Source organism: Papio anubis, chromosome 12 (genome assembly GCF_008728515.1).
Source record: "Papio anubis isolate 15944 chromosome 12, Panubis1.0, whole genome shotgun sequence".
Taxonomy (NCBI): Eukaryota; Metazoa; Chordata; class Mammalia; order Primates; family Cercopithecidae; genus Papio; species Papio anubis.
The window spans coordinates 22542449-22562737 of record NC_044987.1 but is presented as its reverse complement, the minus strand read 5'-3'; the positions used below and the strand labels follow the sequence as shown (position 1 = coordinate 22562737).

The window sequence follows — 20289 nt, the reverse complement described above, 5'->3', positions numbered from 1 at the left end:
CCCACAACAAAGGTCACTAAGGAATCCTGTTGACTAAACAAAGCTCATTAAACCTATCGTAGCGTAGCAAAGGAGACCATCAACTTGACACAGAGTCTTGGTAATGAATCAAAGAGGGGATGTTAGAGTAAGTATTTATAAGGATTTGAGATAAGCGTCCAACTGGTTTAAAATGGATCTTTCAAAGTAGGGAACTAGTAGAGACTGAAAAAGGGTTGTGAATAGCTTAGGTTTGGTAAACTTAGGAAAACAACAGTCTTAATTTTAATATGGTTAAACCGATCAGTATTTCCTATTTTTTTTATGTACTGTGTAAGAAGACACTATAATATATGGGCATTATTGAGAGATATTGCCCATATGTTGTCCTCTTAAACAAGGAGATATTTTTCATCTCCCATATATTACCTCTCAAACCTTTGTTACTCTAGTTTCCAGATGATAGATCTGGAATTTATGTTGTTATTCAGTAGTGAGGAAGTTTCTTTTTCTTCTAAATGGTTATCAAGTTGTCCCACCATTAGTTATTGAAAAGACCATAATTTCTTCACTGCTATTCAATGCCATTTTTATTGTAAATAAACTATGTACATGTAGGTCTGTTTCTGGGCTACTATATTCTATTAGTTTAATTGTCATTCCTTGTATTATCTTAGTTATGATGCCTTGATAGCACCATCTTAATTATGATTTTATTACATTATTATTATTTTATATCTTAATACCTAATAGATCAAATGCTTTCTTCTTGTTTTCAAGAATATTAGTTATTATGTTTGAACTTTTGCATTTCCATATAAAATTTAGAATCAGCTTGCTATAAAATGACACTGTTAGGATACTGATTGAAACTGTATTGCATCGTTAGGTCAGTTTTAGAATTTGAGTTCTCATTAATTCTAATAATTTATTTGTATGTTCTTACAATATAAATATTGTTTTATAGGCACTTTTTTTTTTATTATACTTTAAGTTCTAGGGTACATGTGCACAACGTGCAGGTTTGTTACATATATATACTTGTGCCATGTTGGTGTGCTGCACCCATCAACTCATCAGCACCCATCAACTCGTCATTTACGTCAGGTATAACTCCCAATGCCATCTCTCCCCCCGCCCCCCTCCCCATAATAGGCCCCGGTATAGGCACGTATTTTAAGTTTACATATTATATGTCTTACTCTATTTCCTAGGTATCTAGCAAATTTAAAAATTGAGGAAAAATATACATAACAGGGCCAGGCGCAGTGGCTCACGCCTGTAATCCCAGCACTTTGGGAGGCCGAGGCTGGAGGATCACTTGAAGTCATGGGTTTGAGAGCAGCCTGGCCAATGTGGCGAAAGTTTATCTCTACTAAAGATACAAAATTTAGCTGGGCGTGGTGGCGGGCGCCTGTAATCCCAGCTACTCCGGAGACTGAGGCAGGAGAATCTCTTGAACCCAGGAGGCAGAGGTTGCAGTGAGCCGAGATCACACCCACTGCACTCGAGCCTAGGCGACAGAGTGAGACTCCGTCTCAAAAATATATGTGTGTGTGTGTGTGTGTGTGTGTGTATAAACATAATGTATAATTTACCATTTTAGCTTTTTGTTGTTGTTCATAGAGACAGGGTTTCACCATATTGCCCAGGTTGGACTCAGACTCCTGACCTCAAACAGTCCACCTGCCTCAGCCTCCCAAAGTGCTGAGATTACAGGCATGAGCCACCATGTGTGGCCCATTGTAGCTATTTTTAAGTGTATAATTTAGTGGCATTAAGTATTTTCACACTGTTGTGCCATGTTCACAATGTTGTGCAACCATCACCACTATCAATTTCCAGAACTTTCTCATCATCCCGAACTAAAACTCTGTACCTATAAAACAATAACAGCTCATTCCCTGACCCCCACTCCCTCAGCTCTTGGTAACCTGTATTCTACTTTCTGTCTCTTATGAATTTACCTATTCTAGGTACCTCATTTAAGTAGAATTGTGTAATATTTGTCCTTTTGTGTCTGGCTTATAGTATTTTCAAGGCTCATTTATGTTATACCATGTATCTTCTTTTTTGTTTTGAGACAGTCTCTGTCACCCAGGTTGGAGTGCAGTGGTGTGATCATAGCTCACTGCAACCTCAAACTTATGGGCTCCAGGGATCCTCCACTCTCAGCCTCCCAAGTATCTGGACTACAGGTGCGTTCCACCATGCTCAGCTAATTTTTCAAAACAAATTTGTGTAGGGAGTAGGGACAGGGTCTCATTTTGTTTCCCAGGCTGGTGTCAAACTCCTGGGTTCAAGCGATCCTCCCACCTCAGCCTCCTCTTCTTTAAGATTGAATAGGCTGGGCACATTGCCTCACACCTGTAATCCTAACACTTTGGGAGGCCAAGGCAGGCGGATTGCGAGGTCAAGAGATTGAGACCATCCTGGCCAACATGATGAAACCCCGTTTCTAAAAAAAATACAAAAATTAGCTGGGCGTGGTGGCGCCCACCTGTAATCCCAGGTACTCAGGAGGCTGAGGCAGGAGAATCACTTGAACCTGGGAGGAGGAGGTTGCACTGAGCCAAGATTACACCACTGCACTGCAGCCTAGTGAGAGAGGAGACTCCGTCTCAAAAAAAAAAAAAAAAAAGATTGAATAATATTCCATGCCTGTATATTCCACAGTTTGCTTCTCCATTATCTGTTGATGGATACTTGGGTTGTTTTCATCTTTTAGTTATTGTGAATTATGCTGTTATGAACATTGATATACAAGTTTCTGTTTGTGTCCCTGCTTTCAATTCTTTGAGGTATACATTCAGAAGTGGAATGCTGGATCATACCATAATTCTATATGTTTTCGTTTTGTTTTGTTGTTGTTGTTGTTGTTGATCGTTTTTATTTGAGACGGAGTCTTGCTCTGTCACCCAGGCTGGAGTGCAGTGGCGTGATCTTGGCTCACTGCAACCTCTGTTTCATGGGTTCAAGCGATTCTCCTGCCTTAGTCACCCAGGTAGCTGGGACTACAGGCACACACCACCACACTGCACCAATTTTTGTACTTTTAGTAGAGACAAAGTTTCACCATATTGGCCAGCTGATCTCGAACTCGTGACTTCAAGTGATCTGCCCACCTCGGCCTCCCATGGTGCTGGGATTACAAGTGTGAGCCACCACGCCTGGCCGATAATTCTAGTTTAACAATTTGAAAATGCCAAACTTTTCCATAATGGCTGTACCATTTTATATTCCTACCAGTAATACACAAGGGTTTCAATTTCTCCATATTCTCATCAACGCTTATTTTGTTTTTGTTTGCATCTTATAATAGCCATGTTAGTGGATATAAAGTGGTATTCCATGGTGGTTTTGATTTATATTTTCCCTAATGGCTAATGATTAAACATCTCTTATTCCTTTTTTTTTTTTTTTGAGATGGAATCTCGCTCTGTTGCCCTCTGTCGCCCAGGCTGGAGTGCAGTGGCACCATGTTGGCTCACTGCAACCTCTGCCTCCTGGGTTCAAGCAATTCTCCTGCCTCAGCTTCCCAAGTAGCTGGGACTACAGATGCGCACCACTGTGCCCGGTTAATTTTTGTATTTTTAGTAGAGACGGGGTTTCACCATGTTAGCTAGGCTGGTCTTAAACTCCTGACCTCAGGTGATCCAACCACCTAGGCCTCCCGAAGTGCTGGGATTGCAGGCTTGGCCTTGAACATCTTTCTGTGTGCTTTTTGGCTATTCATGTATCTTCTTTGGAGAAATGTTTATTTAAGTTCCTTGCCCACTTGTGAATTGGGTTGTTTGTTTATTTGTTGTTGAGTTGTAGGAGTTCTTTATACATCCTTACATGTTCCAGATACTAATTTCTAATCAGATATAAGGTTTGCAAATATTTTCTTTGATTGTGTAGATTGTTGTTTCACTCTCTCTCTCTCTCTTTTTTTTAACGTAAATTAACCCATTTATTATAGGCTAGTGATGTCTCAAAGAGTAGAGGAGCGTCTACTGGTCTTTCAATTCCTTCAGTTTTCTGATGGCAGACTTTACCATGACAGCCGAAGTGGTATTGTAAGTCCCCGCACTGCCAGCTACTGTCTTCATGCAGGAACCACAGTGCCTGATTTTCACAGCTCATCTCTTCATCTTGGTTTTGCCATAGAAAGAGCAAGTGTACTTGGCGTGCAGGCCGATTTCAATTTCCTTCACCATTTTCCAGAGGGAAGCCCCACAGTGGGTCCTGTATTTACCAACTATTCCGACTTTCTTTTTTTTTTTTTCTTTTTTCCTGAGATGGAGTCTCACTCTGTCGCCCAGGTTGGAGTGCAGTGGTGCAATCTTGACTCACTGCAAGCTCCGCCTCCCAGGCTCAAGCTATTCTCCTGCCTCAGACTCTCCAGGAGCTGGGACTACAGGTGTGTGCCACCATGCCTGGCTAATTTTTGTATTTTGATTAGAGATGGGGTTTCACCATGTTGGTCAGGCTCGAACTCCTGACCTCAAGTGATCCAGCCACCTCGGCCTCCCAAAGTGCTGGGATTCCAGGTGTGAGCCACCACGCCCAGCCTCATTCCAACTTCCTTGGTGCGTTTGGCCATGTCACCGCAAACTACGTCTGAGCCCAGAGAGGAAGATGTTGTTTCACTCTCTAGATACTGTCCCTTGATGCACAAAAGTTTTTAATGTTGATAAGTCCAATTTATCTATTTTTTGTTGGTGGTGCCTATGCTTCTGATGTTATATCCAAGAAACCATTGCCAAATACAGTGTTACAAAGCTTTCCCCCTATTTTATTCTAAGAGTTTTATAGTTTTAGTTCTTACAAAATAGGTCTTTGGCTGGGCGCAGTGACTCATGCCTGTAATCCCAGCACTTTGGGAGGTCAAGGCAGGTGGATCACCTGAGGTCAGCATTTCAAGACCAGCCTGGCCAACATGGTGAAACCTGTCTCTACTAAAAATTCAAAACTAGCCGGGCATGGTGGTGCATGCCTGTAATCCCAGCTACTTGGGAGGCTGAGACAGGAGAATTGCTTGAACCCAGGAGGTAGAGGTTGCAGTGAGCTGAGATCACGCCATGCACTCCAGCCTGGGCAACAAGAGCAAAACTCTGTCTCAAAAAAAAATTAATTAAAAATAAATAAATAAAGTAGGTCTTCGATAGTTTTGGAATTATTTTTTATCTATAGTATAAGGTATGTATAAGGTATGGGTCCAACTTCATTCTTTTGCAAGTGAATATTCAGTTTTCCCAGCACCATTTGTTGGAGAGACTGTCCTTTCCCCATTGAATGATCTTGTCGCCCTTGTTGGAAATCACAAGCCCATATGCACTAAGGTTTATTTCTGGACTCTGTATTCTATTACATTGATCTACATTCTGCCTTTTTGCCAATATTACACCATTTTGATTACTGTAGTTTTGTAATAAGTTTTGAAATCAGAAAGTCTAAGTCTTCCCACTTTGTTCTTTTTCAAGATTTTTTCAGCTTTCAGGGTCCCTTGAGATTCCATATGAATTTTAGGACAGATTTTTTTTTTTCTGCAAAGTCATTGGAATTTTGATAGGGATTGCATTGACTCTGTAATCAGTATGGCTAATATTGATATCTTAACAATATTAAGTCTTCCAATTCATGAACACAGATGTCTTTCCATTTATTTATGTCTTCTTAATTTCTTTCAGCAATACGTTACAGTTTTCAGTGTATAAGTCTTTTACCTTATTGGTTTATTCCTAAGTATTTTAGTCTTTTTGATGTTATTGTAAATAGTATTGTTGTCTTAATCTTTATTTCAGGTTATTAATTGTTAGTGTATAGAAATGAAACTGATTTTTGTTTGTTGGTTTTGTGTCCTGCCACTTTGCTGAATTTGTATATTAGCTCTACTGGTGTGTGTGTGTGTGTAATCTTCAGGGTTTTCTGCATGTAAGATCATGTCATCTACAAACAGATAATTTTACTTCTTCCTTTCCAATGTGGATACTTTTATTTCTTACTTAATTGCTCTGAATAGAACTTCTAATAATACACTGAGTAGAAGTGGCAAAAGTGGGTATCCTTGTCTTGATCCTGATCTTAAAGGAAAACCGTTTATTTTTTTTCCAAGAACCGGCAATAGACTGAAACTTTTAGTTTTGGGGGGAGTTTCAGTTTTTTTGTTTGTTTGTTTGTTTGTTTGATTTTTATTTGTTGAGACAGGGTCAAGTGCTAGAGTGTAGTGGCACAATCTTGGCTCACCGCAACCTCTGCTTCCCAGACTCAAGCAATACTCTCACCTCAGCCTACCGAGTAGCTGGGACTACAGGTGCATGCCACCAGGCTCAGCTAATTTTTGTAGTTTTTGTAGTGACGAGGTTTCGCCATACTGCCAAGGCTGGTCTTGAACTCCTGGGCTCAAGTGATCCTCCAGCCTCGGCCTCCCAAAGTGCTGAGATTACAGGTGTGAGCCTCCACACCTGTCCGAAATTTTGAATTTTTATCATTGAGTTTGGTGTTTGCTGTGGGTTTTTCATATGTGGTCTTTATTATGTTGAGGTAGTTTCCTTCTACTCCTAGTTTGTTGAGTGTTTTTATCTCATAAGGGTTTTGAATTCTGTCAAATGCTTTTTCTGCATTAACTGAGATGATCCTGTGGGATTTTTTTCCCCTCTATTTTGTCAATGTGGTGTATTGTATCAATTGATTTTAATATGTTGACTCAAACTTGCATTTCAAGAATATATATAATCCTTTTAATATCCTGCTGAATTTGGTTTGCCAGTATTTTGTTGAAGATTTATGTGGTATATTGGTCTGTAGTTTTCTTTTCTTGTAATGTCTTTGTCTGGCTTCGGTATCAGGGTAATGCTGGTGTTCTGGAATGAGTTAGGAAGTATTCCTCCTCTTTGCTTTTTTTGAAAAAGCTTGAGGAGGACTGATGTTAATTCTTATATAAATATTTGGTAGAACTCATCAGTGAAGCCATCTGGTCCAGGGCTTTCATTGTTGGGGTATTTTGATTACTAATTCAAACCCCTTACTCTAAATTATAGATCTATTCAGATTTTCTATTTCTTAATGAGTCAGTTTTGGTAAACTATGTGTTTCTAGGAATTTATCTGTTTGACCTATGTTTCCAATTTGCTAGCAGATAATTGTACATAGTATTCTCATATAATCTTTTTTATTTCTGTTTGCATCTGCAATAATGTCCCCACATTTTTCTGATTTTAGTAATTTCATTTTCTCTCTTTTTTTCTTAGTCAATCTAGGTAAGGCTTATCAATTTTGTTGATCTTTTCAAAGGAACAACTTTTGGTTTAATTGACTTCCTTTATTTTTCTGTTCTCTCTTTTATTTATCTCTGCTCTTTTATTATTTTCTTTCTTCTTCTAGCTTTGCTTTGGATTTGCTTTTCTTTTTCTAGTTCCTTATGATGTAAAATTAGTTTTTTAATTTGCAATTTTTCTTTATTTTCATTGTACAGTAGGTCTTCAAATAATGTTGTTTTATTTAACATTGTATCATTATTAGGTTGATGAGAAAAATGAATTACTTCCCTGCTGGGACAGTGTCTGTGTAGAGTTTGCATGTTCTCCCCAAGTCTGCGTGGGTTTTCTTTGGGTACTCTAGGTTCCTCCTACATCCCAAAGATGTGCACATTAGGTGAACTGGAATTTCTAAATGGTCCCAGTCTGAATGAGTGGGGGCGTACATGGCATCCCATCCAGGGTCAGTTCCCTCTTTGTGCCCTGAGCTTCCAGGATAGGTTCCAGCCACCTATGACCCTGAACTGGAATAAGCCAGTCAGAAAATGAATGAACGAACGAATGAATGAATGAATGAATGAATGAATACAAAGTTTATAAAATAAAAATTCATAAAGTCTACAATAATCATACAGATGCACAACATAAGCAATGCTATAATAGAAAGCATTCAGCGAGGCCTCCAGATTTGTGATTGTTTGCCTTTGAACTGCGTGGTGGTAGGAGATGCTCCTTACAGTTTTCACTTTGCAAACATTTATTCCTTCATTTAACTCACCACTGCTACAAATGCTGCACTCACTGATTTACCAAAAATTGAGTAAATAATTACCTTACTTATTTTTAATAATCTTTCTTTTCTTTCTTTTTTTTTTTGTTTGAGATGGAGTTTCGCTTTTCTTGCCCAGCCTGGAGTGCGGTAATGCAATCTCAGCTCACTGCAACCTCCGCCTTCTGGTTTCAAGAGATTCTCCTGCCTCAGCCTCCCGAGTAGCTGGGATTACAGGTGCCTGCCACCATGCCTGGCTAATTTTTGTATTTTAAGTAGAAACGGGGTTTCACCGTGTTGGCCAGACTGGTCTCAAACTCCTGACCTCGTGATCCGCCCGCCTCGGCCTCCCAAAGTGCTGGGATTACAGGCGTGAGCACCATGCCCGGCCAGTAATCTTTCTTAAATGTATGTATACTTCACATTTATCTTGATGTTTAATATTAGAAGTATGGAGGAATCATATTACCTGACTTCAAATTATGCTAAAGAGCTATAGTAACCAAAACAACATGATACTGGCATAGAAACAGACACATAGACCAGTGGAACAGAGTAAGGAAGCCAGAAACAAATCCACACGCCTACAGTGAACTCATTTTTGACAAAGGTGCCAAGAACATAAACTGGGGGAAAGACAGTCTCTTTAATAAATAAATAATAATAAAGAAACAGTCTCATTTGTTAAAGAGACTGTTATCCTGCTGGGGAAACAGGATATCCATATGCATAAGAATGAAACTAGACTCCTATCTCTTGCCATATACAAGAATTAAACGAAAACAGATTAAAGACTTAAAGCTAAGACCTCAAACTATGAAACCACTATAAGAAAACATTGGGGGAACTCGTAGACATTGGCCTAGGTAAAAGTTTCTTGAGTTGTACCCTACAAACACAGGCAACCAAAGCAAAAATGGACAAATGGGATCACAAATTAAAAGTCTTCTGCACAAGCCAGGCACAGTGGCCCACGTCTGTAATCCCAGCATTTTGGGAGGCTGAGGCAGGCAGATCACCTGAGGTCAGGAGTTCGAGACCAGCCTGACCAACATTGAGTAACCCTGTCTCTACTAAAAAAAAAAAATACAAAATAAGCTGGGCGTGGTGGCCCATGCCTGTAATGCCAGCTACTCGGGAGGCTGAGGCAGGAGAATCTCTTGAACCCGGGAAGTGGAGGTTGCAGTGACCAAGATTGTGCCATTGCATTCCATCAACCTGGGTAATAAGAGTGAAACTCCGTCTCAAGGAAAAAAAAAAAAGCTTTGCACAGCAAAGGAAACAAAGTGAAGACACAATCCACAGAATGGGAGAAAATATTTACAAACTACTCATCTGACAAGAGATTAATAACCAGAATATAAAAGGAGCTCAGGCCGGGCGCGGTGGCTCAAGCCTGTAATCCCAGCACTTTGGGAGGCCGAGACGGGCGGATCACGAGGTCAGGAGATCGAGACCATCCTGGCTAAAATGGTGAAACCCCGTCTCTACTAAAAAATACAAAAAACTAGCCGGGTGAGGCGGCGGGCGCCTGTAGTCCCAGCTACTCGGGAGGCTGAGGCAGGAGAATGGCCTGAATCCGGGAGGCGGAGCTTGCAGTGAGCTGAGATCCGGCCACTGTACTCCAGCCTGGGCAACAGAGCAAGACTCCGTCTCAAAAAAAAAAAAATAAATAAATAAATAAAAAATAATAAAAGGAGCTCAAACAACTCTATAAGAAAAACCTAATAATCTGATTTAAAATGGGCAAAAACTGAATACACATTTCTCAAAAGACACCATGGAAAACAAGCATATGAAAAGGTGCTCAACATCATTGATCATCAGAGAAGTGCAGATCAAAACTGCAATGAAATGTTAAAATGGCTTTTGTCCAAAACACAGGCAGTAACAAATGCTGGAAGAATGTGGATAAAAGGGAACCCTTGGCCGGGCGCGGTGGCTCAAGCCTGTAATCCCAGCACTTTGGGAGGCCGAGACGGGCGGATCACAAGGTCAGGGGATCGAGACCATCCTGGCTAACCCGGTGAAACCCCGTCTCTACTAAAAAATACAAAAAACTAGCCGGGCAAAGTGGTGGGCGCCTGTAATCCCAGCTACTTGGGAGGCTGAGGCAGGAGAATGGCGTAAACCCGGGAGGCGGAGCTTGCAGTGAGCTGAGATCCGGCCACTGCACTCTGGCCTGGGCGACAGAGCGAGACTCCGTCTCAAAAAAAAAAAAAAAAAAAAAAAGGGAACCCTTGTACACTGTTGGTGGGAATATAAATTAGTACAACTACTTTAGATAACAGTTTGGAGGTTCCTCAAAAAACTAAAAATAGAGCCACCATATGATCCAGCAATCCCATTGCTGGGTGTATATCCCAAAGAAAGGAAATCAGTATATGAAAGAGATATCTGCACTCACATGTTTGTGGTAGCTCTGTTCACAATAGCCAAGATTTGGAAGCAACCTAAATGTCTGTCAACAGATGAATGGATAAAGACAATATGGTACTTACACACAATGGAGTACTAGTCAGCCATAAGAGAGATTGAGATACTGTCATTTGTAACAACATGGATGGAACTCTGGAAGTCATTATGTTAAGTGAAATAAACCAGGCACAGAAAGACAAACATCGCATGTTCCTACTTATTGTGGAATCTAAACTTGAAACAATTGAACTCATAGCAATAGAATAGAAGGATGGTTACCAGAGGCTGGGAAGGGTAGTGTGGGTTGGGGGAAGGTGGGGATGGTTAATGGACTCAAAAACAAAAACATAGAAAGAATGAATAAAACTATATGGTAGCACAATAGGGTGACTATAATCATTAATAATTTAACTGTACTTTGTGTGTGTGTGTGTGTGTGTGTATGTGTGTGTGTGACAGGGTCTCACTCTGTCACCCAAGCTGGAGTGCAGTGGCGCAATCTCGGCTCACTGCAGCCTCTGCCTGCTGGGTTCAAGTGATTCTTCTGCCTCAGTCTCCCGAGTAGCTGGGACTACAGCTGCACACCACCACGCCTGGCTAATTCTTATATTTTTAGTAGAGATGGGGTTTCGCCATGTTGGCCAGGCTGGTCACAAACTCCTGACCTCAAGTGATCCGCCCGCCTCAGCCTGGGATTACAGGCATGAGCCACCACGCTGGCCCAGCTGTACATTTTAAAATGACAAAAAGAATAATTGGATTGTTTGTAACACAAAAGATAAATGCTTGAGGAGATGGATACCCCATTATTCATTATGTGATTATTATGCATTGCATGCCTGTATCAAAACAACACACGTACCCCATAAATATATATACCTACTATGTACCCACAAAAATTAAAATTAAAAAAAAATTAGAAGTGTTTTTGGTTTCTACCTTAGACGTCTCATGAATAGCTGGGACTTCAGATACGCACCACCATGCATGGCTATTTTTTTGTATTTTTTGTGGAGATGGGGTTGTTTACCATTTTGCCTAGGCTGGTCTAGGACTCCTGGGCTAATGTGATCCACCTGTCTTGGCCTCCCAAAGTGTGAGCCATGGCACCTACTGTATGTGTTTACAGATATAAATTTCTCTTTAGTCTCAAGGTATTACTGCACTCCATAAGTTTCCCTATGTTGTGTCCTCTTTTTCTTTTCTTATTTATTTATTTATTTATTTATTTTTGAGACAGAGTCTCGCTCTGTCACCCAGGCTGGAGTGCAGTGGTGGGATCTCGGCTCACTGCAAGCTCTGCCTCCCAGGTTCACACCATTCTCCTGCCTCAGCCTCCCGAGTAGCTGGGACTACAGGCACCGGCCACCATGGCCAGCTAATTTTTTGGTATTTTTACCGTATTAGCCAGGATGGTCTCGATCTCCTGACCTCATGATCCACCCGCCTTGGCCTCCCAAAGTGCTGGGATTACAGACATGAGCCACCATGCCCAGCAGTGATTTCTTCTTTAATCCAGTAGTTGTTTAAGAGTGTATTGTTTAATTTGTGAATTTTCCCTTTTTCCTTCTGTTAGTGATTTCTAATTTTATTTCATTGTGATCAGAAAAGATACTTTGTATGATTTCAGTTTTTTAAAATGTGTTAAAACTTGTTTTGTGGCCTAACTTTTGGTCTGTCCTATAGAAGCTTTCATGTGCATGGAGAAAAAGATATCTGCTATTATTGGATAAGATATTCTGCCACAACATTTTAATTTGCCTCTAACTCCCCATTATCAGACAAAGCTGCAGAGAACATCCTCATATATGTTCCTTTATGGACCTGTGTAAATTACCCCTATGTTGAACTGGTGAGTCCTGAGCTATGTCTATATTTAAGTTGACTATTGCTCTCAAGAATGACTGTGGGCCGGGCGCGGTGGCTCAAGCCTGTAATCCCAGCACTTTGGGAGGCCGAGACGGGCGGATCACAAGGTCAGGAGATCGAGACCATCCTGGCTAACCCGGTGAAACCCCGTCTCTACTAAAAAATACAAAAAACTAGCCGGGCGAGGTGGCGGGCGCCTGTGGTCCCAGCTACTCTGGAGGCTGAGGCAGGAGAATGGCGTGAACCCGGGAGGCGGAGCTTGCAGTGAGCTGAGATCCGGCCACAGCACTCCAGCCTGGGCGACAGAGCGAGACTCCGTCTCAAAAAAAAAAAAAAAAAAAAAAAAGAATGACTGTGCCACTCACACACCCATCAATAAGGCCTGAGGCTTCTTATGTTGCCGTATCTCTGCTAACACAACATTAACATGGTGCCTCATGTCTGTAATCCCAACACTTCGGGAGGCCAAGGTGGGTGGATCACATGAGGTCAGGAGCTAGAGACCAGTCTGGCTAACACGATGAAACCCCATCTGTACTAAAAATACAAAAATTAGCCGGGCGTGGTGGCACGCGCCTGAAGTCCCAGCTACTTGGAAGGCTGAGGCAGGAGAATCGCTTGAACCTGGGAAGCTGTGGTTGCAGTGAGCCAAGATTGCGCCATTGCCCTCCAGCCTGGGGAAACAGCGAGACTCCGTCTCAACAAAAGACAAAACAAAACAAAACATTAACCAGCTCTCTATTTTTTGCCATGCTGATAGGTACAAAGCAATGGTTCTCGACCTGGGACAATTTTATCCTCCAGGAGATAATTGGCAATTTCTAGAGACATTTTTTATTTTCACAAAGGGGATGTCTATTGGCAGCTAGTGGGTACAGGCCAGGGATGCTGCCAAACATCCTACAAGGCACAGACAAGCCCCCACAAAGGGGCCCAAAGTGTTGGTAATGCCAATATTGAGAAACACTGTTGTAAAGAGATAGCTTATTGTTACTTTGATTTGCATTTCACTGACTACTAGTTATTTTCAGCATTCCTTTGTATGCATGTTGGCTTCTTGATTTCCACTTGCATAAATGTCCTATGCATATTCTTTGTCCTTTTTAAAAAAATTGGAGTAGCTGTCCTTTTCTTGCTGATTCTTATGAATTCCTTGTATAGTATTGCTATTAATGCTATTATTCCTTGTGAATTTTAGAGATTTCATATACTTTCTCCCTCTCTGTATGCTCTTGTCGAGGATTAAGGTTGGCTGGAAACTCTTTTACTCTCCCTCCACCAAGAGATTGGGGGTCTGTGCCCTTCCCTTTGAATATAGAAAGGCTTTGCAACTGCTTTGGTCAAAAAATTATGGCAAAAGAAACGCTGTATAAATTTCCAGCCCTAGCCTTAAACTTGCAGCTCCCACTTTCTGTCTTTTGGAACACTCTTTCTTGGAGACCTGAACCACCATATAAGAAATCTGACTATCTGCTGAAGATATCTTGTAGAGAGATCCTGACACTATGTGGACAGGGAGAGAGGCCCAGCTGAGCCCACCTTTCCAACCATCCATGCCAAGGCATCAGGAATGAGAGTTAAGTCACCTTAAAACCTATAGATGAGACCATCTACCAGCTGAATACCACCTGGTAAGGTTTAATAAAATGATTGTTGTTTAAGCCACTAAATTTTCAGGTAGTTTGATATGCAGAAGTAGATAACCAGCACAGTATTTCATAATCCGAGATTATATGCTGCAAGTTTGCTGAACTCTCTTGTTAGTCCTAATAGTTTGTTGATTCTGATTTTTTTGGGGGGTGAGGGAGGACAGGGTCTCACTCCCATTTCCCAAGGCTGGAGTGCAGTGATGTGATCTTGGCTCACTGCAGCCTCGAATCTCGAACTCCCAGGCTCAGGTGATTCTCCCACCTCAGCATCCCAAGTACCTGGAACTACAGGTGTGCACCACCTCGCCTGACTAATTTTTTTTTTTTTTTTGTAGAGATGGAGTTTCACCATGTTGTCCAGGCTGGTCTCAAACTCCTGGGCTAAAGTGATCCTCCCACCTCAGCATTCCAAAGTCCTGGGGTTGCAGGCATGAGCCACCATGTCTGGCCTGTCCGTTGATTCTTTTGGGGTTGTTTTAGCAGATTATTATATCATTTATAAATAATAACAGTTTCATCTCTGCCCTTCCAATTCTTACACCTCTTCTTTGTTTTTCTTCTGTTATGGCATTGTTCAGAACCTTTATTGCTATGTAAAATATTAGGAGTGATAATGGGCATCTTTGTCTTGCTCAGGATATTCAAAGGAATAGAATGAATTAAATTTTCTTTTTTTTTTTTTTTTTTTTGAGACGGAGTCTGGCCCTGTTGCCCAGGCTGGAGTGCAGTGGCCGGATCTCAGCTCACTGCAAGCCCTGCCTCCCGGGTTCACGCCATTCTCCTGCCTCAGCCTCCCGAGTAGCTGGGAGTACAGGCGCCCGCCACCTCGCCCGGCTAATTTTTTTTGTATTTTAGTAGAGACGGGGTTTCACCGTGTTAGCCAGGATGGTCTCGATCTCCTGAATTCGTGATCCGCCCATCTCGGCCTCCCAAAGTGCTGGGATTACAGGCTTGAGCCACCGCGCCCGGCCGAATTAAATTTTCATTGGTAAGTATGTTTGTGCTAAGTTTTTGTTATATAATATTTACCAACTTGAGGAAATTTCTTTTATTTCTGATTTTCTAACAGAAGTTTCCCTCCATGTAAATAGAGAAGCTGAACCACACATTAGTTGGGATAATCATAAAATTTTATTTTCTTTTAGTCTATTAATACAGTAAATTTATATTGAGAGATTTTCCAATATTGAATCATCTTTGCATTCCTGGCATATTTTACTTTGAGTAATAACTTACCTATAACTATGAGTTAGCAGCTGTTTCTACCCCACCAGTACTTTGAAGCCGTTACTCTATTGTCTTTTGATTTTTACTGATGCTGAGAAGTCTGCTGTCAATCTAATCGTAACTCATTTGTAATTAATACATCTTTTTGTCCTCATATCTTTTCAGATTTTTCTCATCCTTATTATTCTGAATTTTCGTGATCATATATTTAAGTGTATATTTAGTATTATTTATCCTGCCCAATATCTGAAGACTCACATCTTCAATTCTGAAAAATCTCTTCAAGTAATGCTTTATCATTTTCTCTATTAATTCTTAGAAGCACCTATTTGGATACATACTGGTTTCTCATTTTCTCCTCAATATATCCTAACTGTTCTTATTTTTAAAAATCTTTTCCCCCAATTTGCTGTATTCTGAGTGAATTCCTCAGCTTTCTTTCAATTTGTAAATGTGTAACTTTGTTCCTTATAGCATTCATAACATCAACTAATTTCTAATACATTTAAATGGTTCTTTTTCATGTCCATCCACTTTTAAAATTCTGCTTCTTTGAATGTAGTATTTCTTGCCCTTTCTAAATACAATTATTACACCCCCCTCAACTTTTTTTTTTTTTTTTTTTTTTTTTTGAGACGGAGTCTCACTCTGTTGCCCAGGCTGGAGTGCCCTGGCGCAATCTTAACTCGCTGCAGTGTCTGCCTTCTGGGTTCAAGTGATTCTTTTGCTTCAGCCTCCTGAGTAGCTGGGACTACAGACGTGCGCCACCACGCTGGGCTAATATTTGTATTTTTAGTAGAGATGGTGTGTCACCATGTTGGCCGGGTTGGTCTTGAATTCCTGACCTCAGGTGATCCGCGGGCCCCATGCTAGCCTCCCAAAGTGCTGAGATTACAAGTGTGAGCCACTGCACCCAGTCCCTCATTTTTATTTTTAAATTTTTATTTAATTTTTTTTTATTTGGAAAAAGTGCTTCTTACAAAAAGGCAGCTGCAAAATATAGAAATGGAAAATACCTCTGCAACAATTACTTGTCCTTTTCTTAAAGTAAAAGAATGGTAACCCAAGTTGTCCTTTCTTATTTTCTATTAAGTTGATTTTATTGTTAATACCCTTCTTACTTTATGGCATTTCTTCATGTATTTGGAATTTTGGTTTTCAGTAGATTCTCAGTTTGCTTTTCCTTCTTTATTTCTCTGCTTCTATGCCTCACTCATACTCCCTTACTTCTTATAGTGGAGCCCTTTGTAGTTGTTTCATCACGCTTTCTCTCTTTTTTTTTTTTTTTGAGGATCTGGAGTCTGCCTCTGTCACCCAGGGCTGGAGGCAGTGGCCGGATCTCAGCTCACTGTAAAGCTCCCCGGGTTTACGCCATTCCCTCCTGCCTCAGCCTCCCCAGGCTGACTCACAGGCTTCAACCACCTCACCGCTAGTTTTTGTATTTTTTTTAGTAGAGGCTGGGTTTCAATCGTGTTAGCCAGGGATGGTCTCGATCTCCTGACTCGTGGATCCCCGCCCGCCTCGGCCTCCCAAAGTGCTAGGATTACAGGCTTGCCACCGCTACCGCCTCACACGCTTCTCCTAATTTTTTTGACAGATCTGCTTCTCAGCCCTGGAGTGCAGTGGTCACTGTAAGCCTGGCCTCCTCCTCAGCCTCCTTCCTGAGTAGCTGCACTACAGCTCCCCACCTCCCAGCTGTTTTTTGTATTTTTTAGTAGGAGGACGGGGTTTCACCACTGCTAGCCAGGGTGGTCTTGGATCTCCCATCTCATCCTCCCGCCTCGGCCTCCCAAAGTGCTGGGACAGGCCACCACCGGCCTTCCTTCCCACTCCTAAATGGGATTTTATAATGATGAGTAGGGCTACTGTTCTGCTGTCATATTGGGTGCTATCACTGAGCTACAAGATATCATATATAGGCTGGACACGGTGGCTCACGCCTATAATCCCAGCACTTTGGGAGGCCGAGGTGGGTGAATGATTTGAGGTCAGGAGTCCAAGACCAGCCTGGCCAACATGATGTGAAACCCCATCTCAAAATTTTAGGCCGGGCCGTGGCTCGCCTGTAATCCCAGCACTTTGGGAGGCCGAAAGGCGGTGGGATCATGAGGTCAGGAGATCGGTAATCATCCTGGCTAACATGGTGGAAACCCCCGCCTCTACTAAAAATACAAAACTAGCCGGGCGCGGGTGGCGGGCTCTGTAGTCCCAGCTACCTCGAGGCTGAGGCAGGAGAATGGCTGTGCGAACCTGGGAGGCAGAGCCGGTAGTGAGCCGCAGATCAGCGCCACTGCACTCCAGCCTGGGTGACACAGCCGGTGACCTCGCCTCCCAAAAAAAAAAAAAAATTTTTTAAATTAGCCAGGTGTGGTGGCGGGTGCCCATAATCCCAGCTACTGGGAGGCGGAGGCAGAAAAATCGCTTGAACCCGGGAGGTAAGCGTTGCAGTGAGCCGAGGTCATGCCACTGCACTGCAGCTTGGGCTACTGAGCAAGACTCCGTCTCAAAAAAAAAAAAAAAAAAAAAGATATCATATATAAATTCTGAATCATGAGACTATGTCTTCATCTTTCCATCTCACTAAGCCCAGCTTCTATTCAACTAAAACCTAGAAGGCAGATGGACAGGATTTTTCTGCCTTTCTTTCACGAGTGGGAAAATCCCATCACAGCCACTGGCATTATGTAATGAGCCAATTGCTTCTTCTGTCTTAGGCTGAGAACTTTTAGTCTCATTACCCTGTAGGAGTTGAACTCATCAGCTTCCACTGTCTTGTTCTATCTAGAGTCTAAGAGGCCTATTCCCCTAAATTTTATTTATTTAAATATTTTGTAATTTAATTTGTCCATATTGTCATTTATCTTTTCTACTTTAAAAATTCTACCATTGCTATGTGTTTACAGTAGAGGGACTGCATCAAATATGAGCTTACTGCTCTATCTTGTCAAGAAGTCTGTCCCCCATTTCCTCTTTGACCCACCACTTTCCTACAAGTGTTTCTATGACAGTGAAAATTTTACCAGATCTAATGGATACTTCAGCTCACATGTTATTTAACTTTTATATTCTGCATTTGGTAATCCACTTGACAACCCACTTTTTCCTTCTTGAAATCTTATTCCCATGGTTTCTGTGACATTGTTGTAAATACGTTTTTCCTTCATTTCTCTGATCATTACTAGGTCCCTTTTATGAGCTCATTTTTCTCTGCCAATACCTTAAGTTTGCCTTTCCAATGATTCTGTGGTTGGCCCTTTTGCTCCTTGTTTTGCTAACCCTAGGTGGTACTATCCACTCCTATACCTTTAACTCCTATCTATATGCTTCCAAATTTTAAATCTATACTTCTATCCCAGATATGTCTCCAGAACACTGGATATAAATATCCAACTATTTATTGAATATCTCCCTTTGAATTCCCAAAGGCCTCACAACCTCGACGTATCTAAACTGCATTCATAATCTTTCATCTCAAAAAAATTTTCCCCTAGTATGTTCTGTGTCTTGGTGAATTTCATAGCTCTTTTTAACCACTCTTATTTTTAAAGCTATATATTGTATAACAAGTTCACACAATTGTCAAAACCAGAAACCAGAGAATTATTTTGGTGTCCCCTTTCTCATCCTCCTTATCCAAATAGATACAAGCCCTATAAATTCTGTTTCCATATTATCTCTTGATACATCCTCCTCTTCCACATCTTTATTGCCTTTGTCATATTCCAGTGTTCCATTATTTATCACCTAGTCTGCTGCAACACCTTTTTGGTTGATGTCTCTGTTCCCCATTTTGCTTCCTACTTATCAATTGCTATGTTTCTCCTAGAGTGAGTTTAATATGCAAAGTTGATCATGCCACTCTCTTGGCTAAATTCCTTTATTGGCTTCTATGATCTTCAAAATGCATTCCAAACTCCTTAGCAGAGCCACTTTTCAACCCTCTTTCCTCGTTTCTCACACGCTTCGTGATACATCCAGTGCTCCAACTAAACCTAAATACCCAGGCACTTCATGCTGTTCTTTCTTCCTAGGTCTATTTTCCTTCTTTCTGTATCTTGCTAAGTACTATATACCATTATGAATTCAGTCAGACACTCACAAGGATGGCTAAAATAAAAAAGATAATAACAAGTGTTGGTGAGAATATGGAAAATTGGAGTATTTATACACTGCTACTGGGAATGTAAAATGGTGCAGCCACTGTGGAAAATAGTTGGCATTCCTCAAAAAGTTAAACATAGAATTATTATGTGACCCAGCAATTCTACTCCTAGGCATATACCTAAAATAACTAGAAACAGGTATTTAAAAATAAAAACCAGGACTGGGCGCAGTGGCCCACGCCTGTAATCCCAATACTTTGGAAGGGCGAGGCGGGCTGATCATCTGAGGTCAGGAGTTCAAGACCACCCTGACCAACATGGTGAAATGCAGTGTCTACTAAAAATACAAAAGTTAGCTGGGCATGGTGTCGCATGCCTGTCATCCCAGCTACTCAGGAGGCTGAGGCAGGAGAATCGCTTGAACCCGGGAGGCAGAGGTTGCAGTGAGCTGAGATCGTGCCACTGCACTTGAGTCTGGGTGACAGAGCAAGACTCTATCTCAAAAAATAAATAAATACATAAATAAGTAGTAAATAAATAAAATAAAAACCTGTGCATACATGTTCATAGCAGCAATATTCATAATAGTCAATGGAAACTCAAATGTCCGTCACCTGATGAATGAATAAATAAAATGTGGTATGCTTCTGCAATGAAATATTATTTGGCAACAAAAAGAGTAAAGTACAGATACATGCAATGACCTGGATGCCTCTTGATTCTGCTAAGAAAAATAAGCTAGTTACAAAGGGCCACATATTGTATAATTCTATTTATAGGAAATGTCCAGAATAGGCAAATCAATAAAGAAGGAAAATAGATAAGTGGTTGCCTAGGGCAGAGGGGCAAGCATGGGAGGGTAATGGCTAAGGAGTGTAAGGTATCTTCTTGCGCTAATGAAATGTTCTAAAATTGATTGTGATGGATGTACAACTTTGTGATATTCTAAAGCCATCATATTGTAGTTTGGTTGAATTGTATATTATGTGAATGATGTCTCAAAGAAGCCGTTTAAAAAATTCGGTCAGCAGGCC

General features: G+C 41.2%; 1 protein-coding gene across 1 annotated transcript; it reads right to left on the bottom strand.

Moving 5' to 3' along the window:
* Positions 1-3600: 3600 nt before the first annotated feature.
* LOC108582134 (putative 60S ribosomal protein L37a-like protein) lies at positions 3601-16369 on the bottom strand. The gene is given in 2 exon segments (XM_031653953.1): positions 3601-4312; positions 16366-16369. Coding segments are annotated over 2 exon segments (342 nt in total). The 3' UTR covers positions 3601-3974.
* Between the last annotated feature and the right edge of the window lie 3920 nt (positions 16370-20289).